At 41.2% G+C, this 20,463-nt stretch overlaps 1 protein-coding gene across 1 annotated transcript; it reads left to right on the top strand.

Annotated features, from left to right (window-relative positions):
- Window positions 1-420: 420 nt before the first annotated feature.
- On the top strand, window positions 421-18,533 carry LOC114437652 (USP6 N-terminal-like protein). The gene is made up of 14 exons (XM_028408471.1): window positions 421-678; window positions 9,067-9,140; window positions 9,576-9,661; window positions 9,790-9,829; window positions 9,919-9,999; window positions 10,231-10,338; window positions 10,413-10,522; window positions 12,286-12,334; window positions 13,836-13,956; window positions 14,067-14,161; window positions 14,370-14,435; window positions 14,525-14,624; window positions 15,057-15,209; window positions 15,595-18,533. Exons 2-14 carry the CDS (start codon window positions 9,075-9,077, stop codon window positions 16,983-16,985), a joined length of 2,466 nt encoding a protein of 821 aa, XP_028264272.1. The 5' UTR covers window positions 421-678; window positions 9,067-9,074; the 3' UTR covers window positions 16,986-18,533.
- Window positions 18,534-20,463: the final 1,930 nt, after the last annotated feature.

Raw genomic sequence — 20,463 nt, 5'->3', positions numbered from 1 at the left:
AAGTGAAAATGTTTTGGGGCAAGTATTTTTTTAATAGTTCTCTTTTATAGTGTGTTATAAATGAAGTGAAAAAAGTGAACCTGTTTGTCTCCGGCAGAGGGCGCAAGATAACTTCCTTGTAGGAAGACATTAAATTGTCCCATAACTATTTCCTCTAAAGGCGTCGTGTTATGAAAGATTTAAAATCCCAAATGTGTGTAAATCAAGCTAATGTTGTTGCAATAAAGTTGGTTTGCTGTCCTTGGAGATGATCCGCACAGGTTAACGCAAACACGCAAAATAAGGAGCAAATAGACACGTTAGATGATTTCATGCCGTGTGTCTGACAGCCATGTTCAAAGTTTGGCTGCACAGATGCGCGCCTCCGCCTTCTGCCTGCGCTGCTCATGCGCGGGCACGCTGCTGTCAGTGTCTGGCAGACAGCTGCGGCTCGCTCGCTCGCTCACTCGCGGCATGTGGACCTGGGCTGTGGGGGGCTGAGTCCGTTTGACCAGCATCGGTTTCACCACAGCCAGCCGACACGACAGCCGAGGAACCAAGCCTTCATCACAGTGACAGCTCCCCTTGGCAGCGAGGGAGAGAATGAGAATAGTGGATTTAGTTTCTACTGGCAGGTTCAGCAAAGAAGAAGAAGAAGAAGAAGTAGAAGAAGAAGAAGAAGAGAAGTCACTCCAAAAGGTAAGCTGCTACAACGGTGTGCTACTCAGCGTTAGCCGTTACTGCTACAATACTGATGAGTCCTCTCCTGTCTTTGCGGTGATTAACGCTGGAAAAGCTGCGTGGGTGGCTTAAAAAGCTTCTATCTGCTTCTTTTGTGTGTTTACAGCGTGTCTAATCCAAATATAAACCAATAAAAGAAACACTTTCCTCTAACCAGCCAGGCGCACGTGTACAGCAGTGATCAGCGGTAAATAGTGCTGCTATTGATTAATAGAAATGATGATGGAAGTTATTCATCAGGGAACAGATGGTGTTCTCTATGAGAGAGGGTGCGTAGTATAACTACTCCTCTGTGGTGAGGACAGTGAATGAGCACTTCTCGGGGGGGAATTTCAGATTGACATCACTGTTGATGGGCTTTCCAGTTAACTGACATGTTACCTCCGGCGTAAAATGGGTCTGTGATAACACATAAGTTAGCTATTCAAACATAAACCATTTGTTTGTCTCCTTTTTTTTCCCAAGTGTGCGTTTCAGTGTTGATGACACCCTCGATTTCCGCGTTTATGTTAATCAGTGCATAGTAGGTAGACTACAAGACACATGTCAAAATCAGGAAGCGTACTTTTGGTCCAGCGTCTGTCCATAGATTTAATATCAAAGGGTGAGACAGCAGCAGTGTTCATAGCCCACTACACCAACAGACATCAGATCCTCCAGCATCCAGAAGTAGGACAGTATCTAGTCTGTCATATCATGCCATGCGTGGTCCTCTCTGAAAGGTTAACAGGGCGTCTGGCTGGTTCATCTGTGAAGTGGGGGGGAGGTTACAGACAGTCTGAGTGAAAGATCTCCTGCAGGATCTAGCTCCAGATGTCTGGTACTCTTTTGTTCTACTGTCACTGATCCCTTCATTGTGTTACCCTTGTCAGTGTAATGTAGCAGATGTGCATGTTTCTGGAAATTGGAGAGCACACTTTGCCTCTATTTTTTACCTACAGTGTAAATATAATCCTGTTGTTAACCTACTGCACACCATTCAAAAACTATGAGAAAAGCACACATACAAGACTTGATTTTTCTTTTTATGATTATTGTTGCTATTTTTAGCTTCCGGGGTGTCACACTTGGGAACCACATTGGAAAGATGTTTTCTTAATACTTTTGTATTAGAATTATTCCTGTCTCTTTAATTGTTTTTCTCATTGTAAACCAATTTGAGTTCTAATTTTTGTTCAAACCATGAGTCCCTGACTTTAAGTGTCTCTTCTGACTCAGACAAATCAATAAACTTTTTGTTGGAAGATGCATCCGATGCTTATTAAATCAGTGTCACAGGAGTAAAACTACTTATTGTAAAAACTTTGAGAATCCAGCTACTTGCCTGAAACAAGTGGGTGTGATCTGTAATATGACTGCTCTTTCTGAGCAGGATATCAGCCACGTGTGTGGCAGAGCATGTGAGCTCTTATTCTGTTTTTATTCCATGTGAAAGGGCTTCTGTCAGCAGTTTTAGCCCCACTTAGAAGTCTCAGAATTGGTGATGAGGTTTCTCTGTTCTAAATGCCCACTTCAGAAGGCACTAATGCCAGCTTTATCTTAACATTTCAGATAATAAAGGGGAGGTAATAGTTAATAACTTTATTTAGATAATAAATGTATACAGTATTACTGTTAGAGATCAACTATAATGTTTATTTCTAGTTCTCTTATAACTCTCCAGTCAGCAGCCTTCATTGTATTCTCTTGTAATAATATTATTTCAGCACAGAAGCAACAATAGCCTTTTTTGTCTGCCTGAATGGCGGCTTTATGATGGATGTCAAAGGGCTACAAACGTACCAGTGTCACAAAATGCACCAAATAGCTGACCACAAAAAAGACAGAAGAGCTTTAGCCTTGCTGTGTGACTCATGAAATGTCTTTTCAGATGTCTGTAGCCTAAAGTAATTTGTTGAGGGTGACTAGGTCCTGGGGCTTGTGTGTTTTTACATACTTCTAGGCACTAAGAAGGGCAGCCGGTCGGGCTTTTACAGGAATACACTAGAGAGACAGTCACACTCACACCTTCATGCTAGTTTCCCCATCACCTGACCTGCATGTGTGAATCTTTGCAGGCATTGGGAGGACAGACTCTGCACAGAAAAAGCCAACTCAGGACTATAGTCACATCCCATCTCTTGATATTTGTGCTGCCATGATGATGATTATTACCACTTTTTAAAAGATTATACAGAGGCAAAGCATACATGTTATTTAGAATGTGATGATGATGCCAAGCATTTAGAAGCATGTTGCATCTAGATTTACCTCAATGCATGATACAGTACAGAAAATGTTTTATTTTTATTTATTTGAGGTTAGGGATATTTTAGAGCAGTCATCTTAAAAAAAAATGTCATTTTCACTAAATTACCTGATAAAATGTACTAATTCATAATGACAAAAACCTTAGTTTCTGCTTGATTCCGCCCCACATATACTGCCTTAATGTATTACTTTGTCACATTCATGATGCTGTAGAGTGAACCCATCCCAGGATCTTCTGTGACATTTGCATGAGCTGGTTTGTCTATAAATTACCCAAATCTATTCCCCACACTCTGTCATTAGTGAGTGAGGTGACATTGAGGTCACGTCACTGTTGAGATGGTAGATTGTCACAGAAAACTGCTTCACCGCTGAGGACACATGAATAATGGCTCCATGGGATAATACCCAAATAGTTTGTTTTTTTGGCATTTGTGTAGAAGCTAAATTGGGCAATCTTGGAATTTCCCCTCCATGATTGTCTCAAGTATGTGTCGTTTTTAGATGGCACTTTGAATTTGTTTTTACTCTCAATACTTGCCCTCCCTCCGCTGTTGAACCATGGAGGAGTTAGAGTTTCCCTCCAGTGTAAGACGGCTCCTTTTCCGTGACTTCCATGTACCATAATCCTGTGTTTCTGTCCTTGTAAACACAATTTGAACATGAACACCATGACAACCAAATCACCAGTGGAGTGTGCATCAGTGAACCAAGGATGATTTACGTTTAGCTTTGACTCAAGACCAGCTGATTTTAGGTCTGGTTGGGCCTTCCTCATTGGTTATCATCCTCTGTATTCACTTTCTTTCATTATTTAATATGTTTAGTGTTGCTAAATCTAATGCTGGACTACACACAAAGAGTGGAAGCTGTATTTGAGTTTACTTTGTACTCGTGTAAACGGCGTATATCAGGAATTCCGATAAATATTTTTGTCAACAGATAGATGTAAGAAGGAAATTTAAAAATAACATGTAGTTTAGCATGATGTTGCAACTTCCGTAAACTGTGTTTCTCTTGTGCATTTCTTCACCATGTCTTGTATTATAGTTCAACTTCGTTGGTGAATATGAGTTGACAAACTCTTATATCGAGTTATTTAAACACTGCTTGTACTATGACTGCATCTTTGTCAGTAAGAGGATCCATTTATGAGAATGTGGCTTTCTCAGCAGGGTCTTGTGGCTTTGTGTTTATGAATACCGTTCCCTTGACATTCTTGTCCTCCTCATACCACCCCTCAAAAAAGTGCTGCCACTGGGAAACAAGGCCTGACTGGAAGCACTGCTACTCCAGCATTTAAATCTTAAGTGTGGTCATTGTTATAATTAGACCCCCACCTCTCCCCTCCTTCCCAGGCAGTAGCAATGTTAAGAGACTGTTTTCAGTATGGGTCAGATGTAGGGTGAGGTGACCCCTCTTCCTCAGACTCCATAATGTTATTTCCTTTGTCAAGATGGGAAAATGTGTAGGTAGTTCGGTGTCATGTGTCTTGATTGTAAATCTGTGTTCGGTGTCTCATAGCTTTGGAAAAAAATGATAAGGCAATACAAAGTGGGACAGGACAGAAAGGCTCCTTGGGGACAACAAGCTATTCTGAGCCTTGTGCTTTTCCACTGTACTTGTGCTCTGGATGTTTTGCCCCTGGGTCGCAGAGTCTATGTGTCACTATTTTCTATGCCTAAACATTGCAGCTGTACAAAATAAATGAGGAGACAAAGAAAAAATAAGCTCAGACAGAAAATCTAGTTTTGTGGAGATGCTGAAGTTGACCATCAAGGCCTCAAAGTCATTACCTCTTAATTGGCCAAGGCACATTTTTCTTCCCCATTATAACCTCCCCAGTTATGCAAGTCAGTAGCCTGTGTGAGAACAGAGGAAAAACAATTGTCCATTGTCCATGCACCACCACACCTGCAACATGTTTGGTAGCATGGAGCTAATAATGTCTGAAGAGTGCCGATTGTGTGACCTATTTACATATATTAGGTTACATGTAGTAACTGGTCATTAACCATGTGTGTGCTGCTTTGCTGTCTATCTAATTTTGATCTTGATCCATGTTTTTCCTTAAAGAAAGGGATTGTACTGGTTTTTCAAGGTTGCCGGTGGAGTGACTTAGTCAATTCTGGTCTTTTTTTGTAGCTCCCTTTCTAAACTGACAGAACAACTACTATATGTTGAATGAAATGAATGAGGGATCTATTGAAGATGCCCTTAAGTAGTCTGTGGCCAGAGTTTATGAATCTGGAACTGGATCTACTGCTGAAAATCTGTCATTCCTTCTTTGCTTTCATTTTCTTCTTTTGGACACTGGCACGCTTAGATGCACACACTGTGTGTCTGACACCCATTACAGAACTGGAGCTTAGTCTGAAGCCATCTGGGACTTAAGACTTCTTCATGTGGAAATTGAATCCATGTGGTCGCTTGTTAGCCTCCTTACTCAGAGCTGCAATGATATGCTTGTTCTCCACAGACTCCACAACGCTACAGCATGCTAATGTGATGAATGGGATGATAGCACATTGAACTGCAGCATTACAGGATGCTCTTTAAACTTATGATGTAAATTGTTAGTAGTGGTTACATTGATTAGTGCAGTGATGGCCATGGTCAGCAGAATAGTTGCACATGTAGGAAATGTGATTCGTGCAGTGATATCTTGACAAGGTCGACCATCAATGCGCTGCTCTCAGAGCCACACTGTCCTTTGGCTGATCTCAGTCAGTATTGACTTCTGCTAAGTCACACTATCAACTGTTAGAGGTTAGTGTTGTTTTGTTTGTTTGCCAACCCCAATAAAATAGTTAAAAATATGAACAAATATTAGTTATTGAGTACTCTGCCCCTTCTGTGTTAGGTGACCACCACACATTTAATAGGTGGAAGAGGATTGTGTCTTTGGGTCTTCTGTTTGAATTAACCTTCCACACACTGAGGTGCTTTCACATAAAGCTTCTAACTCAAGATATCAGCATACTAATACAAACACATAGTTTATCTATCCAGTGCATTGTTTATTCTCAGAGTTTCCAGTGTCCCACAGTTAGTTGAGTATGGCCAGACCTTTTTCTAATCCCAAGCTTTCATTCTTACTTTGCTCTTGTATAATCCTCTGCCTTTAATCGGATGCCACTCAGAGATTAAGATTGATTACAAGCCAAAAGAGAGATGATCATGGATCAAGGAAAAATAGAAATATACTTGTTACATGTTTTACCCCTCATTTACTCTTAAGAAAAGGCTGGTATTGACATTGCATTCTGTTTTCTTTGGCATAGTCAATAAAATTCAGTGTTAAATATTTGTTGTACACCATATACACAATGTTGTTATATGGTGTAAACAAGAGTTCCTTTAGGGTGCCCATGCTGGGACCAGCCATGTGTTAGGTGCATTAGGCCTAACACTGCATCAAGATGACAATGCATTCTATATTAAAAAGTGCTGCATCTTTGCTTACAACCATGTAATTAGCTGAATGTGATTCAGAATGCTTTGCAAGCTGTGTGCGGTTACAACAGTGCACTGAGAGCTTACATGCTCGATTTAGAGCTATATGTCATAACAGGAAATGATGTCACCTAAGACAGAGGCTCTTCTATCCTGTCAGGTTAGCAACATTCAGCCTTACAGGAAAGTGGCTTTTCATTATGTACACACAATTTTAAATTCTGCGTCAGTCTCTTCACGATGCTGTTTTTTTTTCTCTTAAATGTGAAATATGATGAATTATACCCTCCCACAGTGGCGATAGTTTGTCAGAGCTCTCCCACTCTGTGACCTTTTCAGCTGCTAACTCTGTTTTCCCTTCAGAGTCCTTCTGATTCACACCTGATAAAAATTAGAAGCACTTTAACTAGTGGTAAATTCCTTTGAACCAAGATGGGAGTGGCACTACAGCCTCAGCTGTTTTTTTTTTGTTACCAGTATTATGCTTGTGAGTCACAAGCCAAGAAACAGTAGTATTAATGTGAGCTGACCAACATGTGGGTTTACTCACATCTTTCTTGCTGACTACAAATGACAGGCCTAGATCATTTGAAGCTTTGTCACTAAAAGCCTTTTTTCCTTATTTGGACTTTGGAGGAACACTGTTGTTGTCATACTCCTTCTGTAGTTTTCATTGAACCTGTTGTTGAAGGAGTGGCAGCCACTGGTTTCCTTTTCTTCCTGACCCCAACACAATACTATCAGACGTCTGGAGACTCAACACAGGAAGAAAGCATCTGGAGGCTAAAGATGAAGCACAACACAGCTTTGATACCATTGCCTTGTAGACACAGAGCTCAATTACAGTTATTTACATATTAACACACAACATTTGTTTTTTGTTTTTTTTTATGAAGCTGGGCAGGTACACTACAATGTTACACACAAAGTGTTCTTTCTGTAGTCTGAAATCTACATTACCACAGCTTTCAGATGTAAACCATTGCTGTAGATGGAAGATAAGCCTTAGACGGCCGTAGAGAGGTTTTGCACAGGGCAACCTCTAGAAAGTTACCAAACTCTGCATTGCTTTGTTTTCTAATTCTGGCATTTTTCATCCTAGTCTTTTTATTACAGCCCTGGCAGGCTGTTTCTCCTTTTCAGATGACAGAGGCGAGGTTAGAGCCGCTTTCATGGCATCACCTCACACACAGCTTACTCAGCTGTTCGGGAAAATACGCCGATGTCTTGAAAACCCCTGAAATACACCCGACCTGACCTGGATGAGAAAAGGAAAATTGTAAAAAAGGAAAGCATTGAACAGCAGAGTCTGTTTGCTCAGTGGTCTGGTTTCACCGACCTTCACTGTCCACCTGTTAGAACAGACACAGCTGTTTTAACAGTGAATAGACACTAACTTTCTAATATGATGAATGTTTAAGGCTTCAGGCTAATTAAACCCTAAGCTGTATTTTAGCTGTGACAGTATGTCACTAGTGCTGAGAGTTTTTTGTGTGTAGATATCACACTAATACACTGTACTAATCCAGAGACAAACATTCAGTTTGATACTCTCTTAACTCACACAAAGCATGATGGTCTGCTGGGAAAATTTAAAGGGTGTTTGTGTGAAGTGACAGGTGCCCTCCCACCTGTTCTCTCTATGCATGCCAGACATTCATACCAAGGCCTCAGCTGGCTACAAATGCTGTTCAGCATCAGTAAAAGTGTTTCTCAGTGCTCAGCATTTGTTGCAGTGGGCTTGTCTGTAAACTATTCTTCATGTGTGATTTTTACAAAATGACTTAAAAGGAGTATATCTACTCTTCTTCTCTCTACACTGACACCTCTTTTTCTTTTTTATGTCTATGAAAAGTTCTCAGCTTCACATCAGTCTCATGACAGCATTCATGGCTGTAGCATTACAAAGGCCTAATTGTCTAACTTGTTGCCTAAAACAAACACCAGTAAGAAGTGGATGTTTTTAAACCTGATTCTTTATTGCCAACAGTAAAAGGCTAAGACAAGCCTAGGATTTGTATCTGCTTCTATTATCTTTTTTTTTTAATAACGCTGTGTCAGCAAAGCATAGCTGCTGAATTCTTTATATCCAGGCATCACTCTTCGATGCTGACAAAGCAAAAAAAAAGCAGCAAGGCTGTTTTTCTGTTGATGGTCATTCAGCCCTGACACCTGTTAAACAGCTGAGCCATGCTGCCATAACACATCAGGCTAGGAGAAAGCTACAGGGTCAGACCAGAGTCAGGCCAGGGATGTACTGTGAGGCGGCGTGCTGGCTTCTTCTTTCATCTTGTGCTCATGCCAGTTGGTCACTTTCCTTCCTCTAAGCTGTATGAGTCTGGGAAATGCTTGCTTGGAAACATTTCACAGCACAGATTATTCTGTATTGTGAGAGGTTTAGAAAATTCAGTCTAAACCGTTCTGATCCACTTGCAGTCTGACCTGAGCTGCACATGTTGGACAAATACAACACACAGCACATCACTAAAACTATGCAGCATTTAACTGTACCTTAAAACAAAGTAAAAATTGTCAAGGATCTGTGACCTTCATTGCCGATGGTCCTCTGGTTTGTTTGCTGACACATTTTTTTTTACTGAGAGCAATTTTTGATGACTTTTTTTATCTGTATCCATCTAGATTCTGACATGAAGAAGGATATAGAAACAATGGTAGCAGAGGAAAGGGCTGAAATCATCTCTAAATATGAGAAGGTAAGAAAAAAGCCATCACCTAACTGGTATAAAGCAGCTCTTGCCAAAGACCACATGCATGTGTTGAATTCACAAATTCTGTGAATCACTGATTCCTGTGTTTCCCATAAGCTTTCATGGTTCACTAGAAGGAAACTACTCAGGTGACAGCATCTAGCTTTGCTCTTATGCAGTAAAGTCGTGAGAGAGATTGTCAAAAAGGATCCAGAGCACGGGGTGGTGGCTGAGACTTCTTACTGTCATTGTGTGCAAAGGATTGTATTATTAATGATGGCAGTTGTGTTGTTTTCTTCACAGATAATTTTAACCCCAAAACTTTGAGAACTGTGCCTAAATTAATGTAGTCTGAAATTAAATCCGAGACAGTGCTTGTGCTGGGAAGAAGCAAACACCTGTCCAAATACTCACTATACACATTGTGTGCATGTCTCACAGGGACGGCAGGATGGTGTCAGCATTGACCCGTGGGAGGATGCTGACTACAACATCTATAAATTCACTGACCGATTTGGCTTCCTACAGTAAGTAAATTTAACACTCTGACAGCTTCCTTGTTGTGGTTTTACATATTTGGAAACTCTATCAGTCAATATATCTCATGTATAAATTTGATCTTGATACATGTTTTGTATTTCTGCCTCTGCTCTAGTGAGGAAGAGCTGCCAACACCCAGCGCACTTGAAGAGAAAGTATGTTTTCATATGTTGACCCTCCATGTAGGGTGTTTTTTCAAACGTGCATAGGACCACTTATGACAGTCTGTCTTGCCTCTCCTTAGCAAAAGCAGCAGGAGGTAGAACGAGTAGAGAAGTGGCTGAAGATGGTAAAGAAGTGGGACAAATACAGGAACAGTGAAAAGGTTGGTATGCACACTGACATGCAGAGTCTGTTTAGCTCTCTGCTTCCCTTATTTTTAAACTGTATATTTTTGTTCAGTCATTTTTTCCATCAGCATTTTAAATAGAGCCTTGGAATAGAGAATGAACAGCCTGCAACCCATAAAGCAGCATTCATACATGGCCTGCTGCCTCTGTTCTATGAGTGCTATGACCTATTCATATATGTTTATGTGCTCTGTCGTGTGTTTCAGTTGATCAAGCGTGTATATAAAGGTATTCCTCTGCAGCTGAGAGGCCAGGCCTGGGCTCTGCTTCTGGACATAGAAAAGGTTAAACAAGATAACATGGGAAAATATGAGGTATGAAGATAAAAAAAACGGACAAATGTGCACACTGTGAAAGGGTTCCTTTTGAAATTCAGTTCTGCTTTCAGAAAATGAAGAATCAGGCTCGTCACTTCTCCACAGAGATCAAGCAGATAGACTTGGACGTCAACAGAACATTCAGGAACCACATCATGTTCATGGACCGCTTTGGAGTCAAGTGAGTTCTTGTTATTTGCAAGAAATAGTGAAGATTTCTTCATTTCCTCATTGCCACTTGTGAAGGGTCATAGCAGAAACTTTGAGTAATATGCCCATTAAACCTTTAAGAAAGCAATCACATTGTTTATGTTCCTGTGAATGCTCTTCTGACCTAAAGCAGGTCAGATAAGTGAGGCAGCTTAGTTAGTTTTTATAACTAGTGTTCTTGTTATTGTTTTCTTTGTCACCTCACATGTTTGCCCTCACTGAGGCTTCTGCAGGGCGTGACCCCTGGCCTTGAAGCAGTCGCCCCCAACACACACACAGACCCAAGCACACCCAAGCACACCAACCCAAAGTGGTGGTTTCCTCCTCTCAGTGTTTTATTAGCCTTCCTGTCAGTACACAAAGCCCCACAGGAAATGGCATTCATACAAAAACGTGTATCGACATCAAGCGTACACATTCAGAATAACACTGCAGCAGCAGAAATACAATATAAGAAATATTAAAATGAATTTAACCCAATAAATGATGTTTATAAAACAAACATCACCTCATGCTTTCCTGTATATGCTATGGACAGTTATGGAAGCCACTAATATGTATCTTTCGTTTAACCGAATGTTCCCTTCTTGCTCTTTTTAACGTACTTCCCCTTCAATTCAAAGCCACTGAGTCCGAACAGAGCAAAACACTGCTCCATCCTGCTTGGCTGCCCACTCCTTCCTTGCGAATCAACAGCTGTCTCACTCACACCGAGACACTATTTAAAGCTCCTTTCCTGTCTCTGTCACTGTCCATAAGACATGTATTTACTAAAGAGGCCTGGAGGGGAAACATCCTCTCTCCATCTACAATATATCTGCAAATGCCCCTCCTCCGTTTACATGCACATTCACTCACATGCAGAATGGTTGCCTTGTGTTCACTGTCTGAAACTGTTGAAACTTCCAGATGTAATCAGCACACACCCTGCTGTCATAAAGACTGGATAGAAACTGTATGCTTTAGAAGAAAGCTATGAGAGTTTTGATATGTATTTACCACATCTGCTTACCTTATGTGAGATCACAGCAAACCAATTTAATGAACAGACATCATCAAAAGAAATAAATTCTGAGTGCCATCTTAGCATTAGAAAATCAACTACAAATTCTATAAAAAATATAAATCTATAAAAGTATTTTACAGTTAGCTGAGCTCACTTTGCACTAACCTGTCATTATAAGCAGCCTCTCTCTTAATTATGCATAACTTTAAGCCTTAATATAATTTAAAGTGTGTTATATAATATAACATTTATAGTTGTGAACAAGAACCAAAACTGTAAACCTATTTCTGCTGTATAGTTTGGCATTTTCATCATGGAGGTCTATGAGGAGTAACTTGTTTTTGGAGAGAGCTCCCAGTGGCCACTGGGGGAACTGCAGTTGCTTTGGCTTTATTTTTTTAGCCACAAAGGTCATATCAGCATATCTTTTTGAATATTTGTGAGAAACTGAAGCATTTTATAGCACTTTCGCTTAAGTAAACAATAGTAATTCTTTCACCAGCAGGATTTGTCAGCCCCCCACAAATACTTGCATGTTTTTTAGTCTGCCTGTGCTGATTGATGGAGGTAATTTAGGGATGAAGCAGTTGAGCAATCATTACTCATGCGGTCTTGGAATTTTATTTAATTGACTCCACTTGACTGTGACACATTGTTTCAGCTAATTTGATTGTTGCTAAGGAGTCGCATCCTCATTTTAACTTGTGGTTTCTCTGTTCCTTCTCCAGGCAGCAGGCGCTGTTTCATGTACTAGCAGCTTACTCTGTGTACAACACGGTAAGTCTGTGTAATAAGACTGTGTTACGTAATATGGAGGAGTCTGGTGTAACCTGGCAGAGCAGAAAAAACAGCACATTAGTGGCCATCAAGTTGGTTAGCTTGCATACAACAAAAACAGACTAAGCACTCTAGACCCATTCTTGTTTAGAGCCTTGGGTGAGATCTTTTATTTATGACACTCCTGCCTGAATGTACAGCACCACAGTGTAACAGTCAGACCACCATGTAAACCCACATCCATGCACAGTGCTCACATCCCTAGACCAAGGTCTCCTTTTTAACAACGCTGATAGGAGGAATTTTAGAGCTGAAACCAAATTTACATTGACATTTTGAACACCTCCAAAAACTGCTTTTTCAAAACACCCAAAACAGTGGGTGCAGGGCAATGTGGACACATTTACCTGAGAACTATTTTCTTCAGAGTTTCTTTCTAGCATGAAATTATCATCTGTATAGAAAAATGTTACATTCTTCCACTTCACGGCTGCTTACAGATCATTAGGATATCCTGGTCCACCATACATATGAATAGGAACATACTAATTAGTGTTACTGAAAAGCATAGTAATACAACTATTGAAACCCAGCCTCACCATTTTGGCTTAACTCCAGACAAGTCCTTAAATATGGATACATGTAAACCTTACTACTACTAAAATCATCTTGGTCACTCCTGTACTGTATGTTTAGCCCTTATTAATTTCTAACACAGAAAGCTGCCAGTTAGGCAAAGGTAGAAATATCCCTAAAGACGGCCTTCACATACAAACACATTCCATGTCAGTTTCTCTGATTCAGGTTCAGTCATCAATTCCTGTGAGGTGTTTGAGCCAGAGGAAATAGGCATGTGCCATTCCCTTTTTCCTATTTCCCCTCTTCTCACACACTGCTCATAAGAAACTGGGTCAGTAGGAGAGCCGAGGGAAAGAGGAAGGGAGAGATGGAGTCAGGGGGGATGTTTGTCCTTTTTGCCTATGTGATGGTAGAGAAGAATGTGGAGAATGTGTAGTTTAACCTCATTGTAACCCTGTAACTTATATTTACTGTATTTCCATCAAAGGATACTTTTGAGTGTTTTTAGCTGCACATATCTGTCTTAATATGGACAAATACCTAATGTGTGTCTGTGCTTGCCAAGGGGCTAGTTTAGTGTAAATCATTGAATCATTCTGGACTCAAATGGGCAGTTATTCAAGTTGAACATGACATTACTGAGAATGTATGTCCGCCTTCAGTAAATATTTGAACAACCTCTGCTTTACGTGTTTATAATAACATAGTTGATTTTGTGCTGTGCAGCCACATGATTCCACAGTCTGCTTTCAGACTACATCAGACATTCAGGTGCTCTCCTCCCCTTGTCTCTCGGCCTCTGTGTGTGTGTGTGTCTGTGTGTGTGTGTGTGTGTGCGCTGTGTTAAATTATGAATAGCTCCTCTCATTTGCCCATTCTGTTAAACTGTATGTCTTTCTTCTCCTCTCCTGTTTTTCCCCAGGAGGTGAGCTACTGCCAGGGGATGAGTCAGATTGCTGCCATCTTGCTCATGTACCTGAATGAGGAAGATGCCTTCTGGGCTCTGTCTCAGCTCCTCACTGACAGCAAGCATTCTATGCACGGTGAGACAGACAGAAGAATGTCTGGGTCATAATTGTTCTTACTAATGAGCATTATTTGGCATTACTAGCCCACATTTCATTTGTTTGTCTACCACTTTCCTCCATGTTAGGGTTCTTCATCCCAGGATTTCCCAAGCTGCACCGTTTCCAGGCCCACCATGAGCAGATCCTCTCCAAGTTGCTGCCTAAGCTGAAGAAACACATGGTGAGTTTGACTGCCATCTGTACACAGGAGACTACTTGATGGCTTAAAAGGTCACCGGCTGCAGCTGATTTAATCAGGTTTGATTATCTGATTAATTTATGCTGCACAGGACCATGTGTTAAGGATGTTACTGTTGCAATTAATGACTGAGTGATGAATGAGTATGTGGCTTCCCATACAGACCATGTGTCATTTCTGTGCTCCACAGGACAAGGAGCAGATGACAACAGGCATTTACACCACCAAATGGTTTCTGCAGTGTTTCATTGACAGGGTATGTTTTCCTTCTATCTCCAGATGTTTTCTATCTAGTCCCACTTTTTTTTAACCAGACTGACTCCTCTGCTGTGTCTTACACAATAGACCCCCTTCACCCTCACCCTGCGTCTATGGGACATCTACATATTGGAAGGGGACAAGATGCTAACTGCCATGGCTTACACAATACTCAAGTTACACAAAAGTGAGTAGGAGTCTGATAACACAATCTTCATGTGCTGTGCTGTGCTAAATAAGCCAAGCCAGCTTTATTCCCAGATACAACCATTACTGCTGTTGCTAGACCAGTGAGAGTTACTGTGTGGATTACATCGCACGCTCCCTCTCGGTTGGCTGCCTCTTAACTGGATGGCTTACATAACACAAGTGGCTGGTTGCTGTGGAGAAGAATCAAAAGCTGACTTTTCATTGGATGCATACACAAGCATTGTTTCAGCATATTGGTTGATTTCATGCAGCTCGGTTCTTGTTATCTTGAACGGGTTAAATAACAGTATCTTTTAATTGCTGACCTGGTTTATTATTATTTATCCTCATACACTAATCTGCCTCATTTTGATCTTGATTCGTTTTTGATTCTTGATTCTTATTGTGTTTGTACTGTGTGTATAACCAGAGTGCCTGCAGAAGCTTCAGTTAGAGGACCTGAGGGAGTTTCTTCAGGAGAAGCTGGCTGCCTCTTTCTTTATTCCAGATGATGTGGTAGTTGAACAGTTACAGGCCTCAATGTCAGAGCTACGCAGTAAAAAACTGGACCAAGCACCTGCAGGTACAGCGGTGTTCGTTTACTGTCTGTATTTTTCAGTATCAAGCCTCATTCGCCTCACTGTTTACTTTTTCTTTAGTTGAGATAAATTACTTTTGTGTTATTAGCAGTTACAAAATGACACAACTGACATGTCAGGAGGAGTATATCAATAAAATAACTGTTTGCACAGTTTGCTTTGACCCCATTTTCTTGGGGTCATGAAAGATCAAACTGGTTAGTATTTTGAGTCTAGAAAAAAAAATGTTGTATTCCTCTGCCTCATTTGAGGGAGCTGTTTAAATTGGGACGGACTTGTTCCACCACAGTGATGCAGTCTTTCTTCAACAGATGCAACCCCAAAATTAACACAGTTTATGTAATCCCTTTTTTCTATCCCCCATTTTAGCCAAGTCAGATGAGCTGCCAAAGAAGCCTCTGGGTCAAGAGAGACCAGTTCTTCTGCTGCCTTTGCAGACAGACTCTCATGTGGATGTCAAAATAAATCTGCAGCCTCATAGCCAGCCAACTACAGAGACTGAACAGACAAATGACATCACTTTACATCAGACTCCTTCTCCAGTGAGCCAGGACTCGAGAAGCCACTCCAGGGTGAACACACCTTCTTTGCCTTCACCAGATCCTGTTGTGGTCCACACACAAGGAGCACCTTCTCCTCTGAGGCATTGTAGAGCTCCTCCAGTTCCTCCAAACAAACCCTGTGTGGAGCTGGCTGGGATTGTGGAGAAGTCTGTCCCAGAGGGCAGCCAGGATGAGGGAATACAAAAAAATGAGCCCAAAGACCCGGAGACTGAAGAGGAGGCTGTGGAATGGCCTCCACCCTATGAAGCTCCTGTTTTGGATGCTTACTTGCAGAATGAAGAGGAAAACATGGACCTTCCAGAACTACCACCGCCACCACTTTTTTACCAAGAACAGAGTAACCACATGGTTCTGGACAGGGAATCACCACGCCTTAAGGCCAGAACTGGCCTAGATATGCAACGTCACTCTCCTTCGCCTGGTTCAGCCTCACCTCTGGCCACTCAAGCAACTCCAAAGCCATGCCTAAAACCCCCCACCTCTCTTGACCTCACACAGAAAAACCTTTCTCCCTCAAAAACCCCTTCTCACCGTGTCTTCACAGGTTCCTCCTCCTCCTCTCCCAGACCTCCACCAAAACCAACCAAATTCCCAGTTTCTCTCTACGTCCCTGCATGTGCCGGAGACAGGCGGCCATCCAACACATCCCAGTATGACAACCTTTCTGAGGCTGATGAAGATGACCGACTCCTGGAGCGACTGCTAGGCTCCAGTCCTGTGGAAAGTCATAACATTCCACCATACATCACTGACAGAGACTATGACCATACTCTATACCCTCTGTCTCCACCTCCTATCCTCATCCCTCCTTCACCTTCTCCTGTTCCTCCCTCACTGTGCACTCTCCCATTTTTGCCTCAGGAGCCAGAATGTGAGGGAGAACAAAGCTGGGTGGAGGAATCCATCATCCCCCCTCCTCCACCTAGTTTTGCTGACAGACTCTCTCCCTTCCAGGATACCACTGCCAGCTGCTCAGACACACACAGAGCTGTGTCACCAGGTTACTCTAAGCCTTTTTCCAGAGGCCCCAGAGACCATTCTGCCTTTCCAGCACCACTGTTGTACACTGGGTCTCCCCCAGGTCACTCTAGGTCTTCAGGACAGTCAGCAGTAGGAGTGCCCATAGTCCAGTCCAGCCCAGACTTTTGCAGGATGCCACCAGGTGGACAGCAGCTTCCCAAATCGGTGACCTTTTGAAGTCAAGTTTTCCCCATCTGGACAGTATCATATATTCTGCTTCTGCTGTTCTTAAAGCCAGTTAAAAGGCCAGTACAGTAGCTATTTGTGTGTGTGTGTGAGAACGAACTGTTGAAAAATATGTACAGACTTTTGTGATGTGCACCTTCTTTGTGGTCAGCAGTGTATTACTACTGTCTGCCATCTGCTGCACAAATATAAGTGTATTAACTTTGTTAGGACAACATGAGGTGATTTTATACCAGATGTACATTTCACCACAGCGTCAGTTTCACTTAGTTCTGATTTTGTTCTAACACAGTGTCTTAACCTCATCACAATGCACTGAGGGTAGCAACTCTAGCACAAGGGCTTTCAGTCTGTTCAGTCAGATCACTTTTAGAGCCAACCCTGTATGTTTTTATTAAAGTGTGAGCAGGCTCACACATGATAACCCTGTGTCAAACTGCAATGAGATAACATCTTCAGGTTAATACTTGATAACAAAGGACCACTTGCAATTGTGCGGTGCGATGCTCATGCACATTTTTCAAAGAGTTGTAACCACCAGCAGCAGTAGATGACATCGCAGTATGTTACTGGTGTAAATAGTAAACTCAGCCTGGTCAGGTCAGCTTTTTCCCAGGCAGATAGCAGATGATATTCTGTGGGTATTTTTTCTGTTTTTTTATTGTTTTGTAAAGATACTTTTGTTTCAAATGAACATTTTCAGTGATATATCTATTTGTCTGATACTTGATTTCACAGCAATAATGTACTGTGTATATGTACATGCATGTATGAAGGATTACTACAAAATTATAAAATTTAAGATTGGATGAATGCAACATAATGTCATAACACATACTTATGAGAGTAGCTCCATCTAGTGGTCAGAGGTATTACACATGTATGGTTACAAAGCCGTAACTCAGACCTGGGCAAAGTATAGCCCCTGTGCCAGACTCTGGTCAAACCTGCAAGGAAACAAGAACAACCAATTAGAATGAAATGGGATAAAAAAGCATAGTAGTAGACAGTTTCTGTCCTGTGGGACAAAATAATATGCCCACCCTTGCTCTTAAGTGGTCCAAGAAAGTGACAAGATGTTTTTTGGAGAAACCTCTTTCCATAAATGTCACGTATATCATTAGTGTGAAATCATATATCAGACTGTGCCAGACTCTTACATAGCAGAAAGGGAGACAAATGAATCAAAGCTATATTTAGATTCATTTAAACTCTTAAATCAGATCTAAAGAAATGGAAGTTGAGCCATAATGTACTGTATAAGGACCTACTAAAGAGTCATTTTTTGTCATCTTCTCATGTATCTGTATGTGGCTGTCAGAACGTTTAGCTAAATTCAATATTCTTCCCCTGTAAACATACCCCCTATAAAATGTGTTTGCTCCTTTGTACAGTTTTCCTGTGGCAGAGGTGGGTGTCATTTGCTCAATCATAATACATTCTATTGTTCCTTACTGTTTTGCGGGCAGCTAACCTTAGGTCCCATTTTCTTTTATTATTTGATGTCACCAGAATAAATGGAGACCCTCTCCAAGAGTTCACAGAACCTAAATGTTTTCCCCAAAAACACAATGCAGAAGCCCACACATACATTTGTTTCATACAACATTACTGTATATAATGTGTCAAAAAAAATGCTATACACTCACCTGTCTGATTTTAACAGGGTGTGCAAGTCTCACAAGGCCTAAACTCAATCCAGCTTGGTAGTCTAAGGTACACATTTCTGGTAGAAACACTGCACATACAAAGACTTTTGAGTTGCATTACAAGATGATGTTATGACCTGAGGTTTGAACATGTTGAGAGAGACACTTGATAATGGTAAATTAAAAAAGAGCAGGATACCAGAAAGGATACCTTTTATGTTCATATTTAGTAACAGTAGTTTCTTCACTAAGGTTGCCACAGCCCTTTGTGCTACAATATGAGTGGCGGCAGTATCAAAGACTCAACACAAGGTGGTAGTATTTCCAGCCACAACAATCAAAGTTAATACCTATGTTATTAAGCATTGTAAATTTGTAGAAACAAATGTAAACGTAATCTATATATAGCTTACAATGTTTGATGGAGCAGTCTGTACTTTAATAAGTCTAAAGTCTACGTGAAGAAATAGAAATGCTTCAGCCATAGATAGTAAACAAAAACATAATCGGAGGTTGTTCATCTTGTATGTAATATCTGACAAATGTAGGCATGCACGGTATTAAATTGGCTGCTGGAACTTCTTAGCTATAAAAAATCGCCTTACAGTAAGGACGCTAACTTTGTTAGCAGCGCGTCTGCGGGAGTTAGCTTGTAGCTCGGCCGGTGTAGATGGGCGTGTAAACGTTCCCCCGTAGGATGACTCAGATCCGCTCGTCGCTACTTCCAGCTCCGCAATCATTTCTGACTCCAAAATGACCCGTCTATGGTGATGTAACACGTGACTTCTGAAGATGACTGCAGGAAGCAGTGTCATGGTAACGAAACAATAAACACTGGTCTGATTAAAATGAATATGTTGCCTGGTTACTGGCTGCGAGTGGGCGGAGCCTAACATGGACATCAAAGGAATCTATGACTGCTGTACATAGATTTTAGAATTTAGAATTCAGACCTTTTTTGCAAGCTATTGGAAAAGGACAGATTCTCGAACCAGTTTAACTTGGAGACTTACCTGACATTTCAGCATTTCAAGATTACCCAAGGATCCCTCCAGACTCAACATGGAGGAGCTCAATCAAACAGATCTCCATACTACAATGGACCAATGTAGTATAAAGGGTGGAATTATACCACAGGAAGAATCAGTGTATGCAGCAGAGACAAGCAAAACAGGCCAACATATTCTGAAACTCCAGCAGCGAGTTCAAGAACTTCAGCAATGCCTAAATGAGGTAAAACCGAAAAAGGACCATTACATGAAACTATATTTAGGCAAAAGGAAAAAGATCCGTAAAATCTGCAGTAACTATCACATATATAGGTCTAAGTTGGAACCGCGTACACAGCAATTATTTAAGGAAGTATCAGCAAAAGAAGAGGTATTAGCAAAACTTACCTCTAAATGGCATCAAGTACATCATCTGACAGAAGAAAGACAAGGAGAGTGGGAAAGTTTGACAGCATCATTGCGTGATCTTGAAAGTCATGAGAAGGTCCAACTAACAGAGATGGCAATGGCGATGGAATCCAAGGACCACACAGTGGATAGTGCAGTTGAGCTGGATTCACCACAGCCTGGTATTCCTGCTGAGGAACTGCAGGGGTGTGAGGACACATCGAGAAGGTGTGTTGAAGAGATACAAGCTAGCCAATGTGATCCACTGAGACTTGAGAAGAAAATTTCCTATCTTGAGTATGAGTTGGTTGAAGAATTGAATTCTTTAAACAACTTTAAACAGGAATATTCAAACTCAAGGCATATGCTCAGGGAATTTAAGCAGAAATGGTTGAACTATATTATCAAGTTTAAAGAGAGACT

The sequence above is a fragment of the Parambassis ranga genome, chromosome 6 (genome assembly GCF_900634625.1).
Source record: "Parambassis ranga chromosome 6, fParRan2.1, whole genome shotgun sequence".
Taxonomy (NCBI): domain Eukaryota; kingdom Metazoa; phylum Chordata; class Actinopteri; family Ambassidae; genus Parambassis; species Parambassis ranga.
Note: the sequence above shows the minus strand (reverse complement) of the source record. Positions and strands in the feature narration are given on the sequence as shown.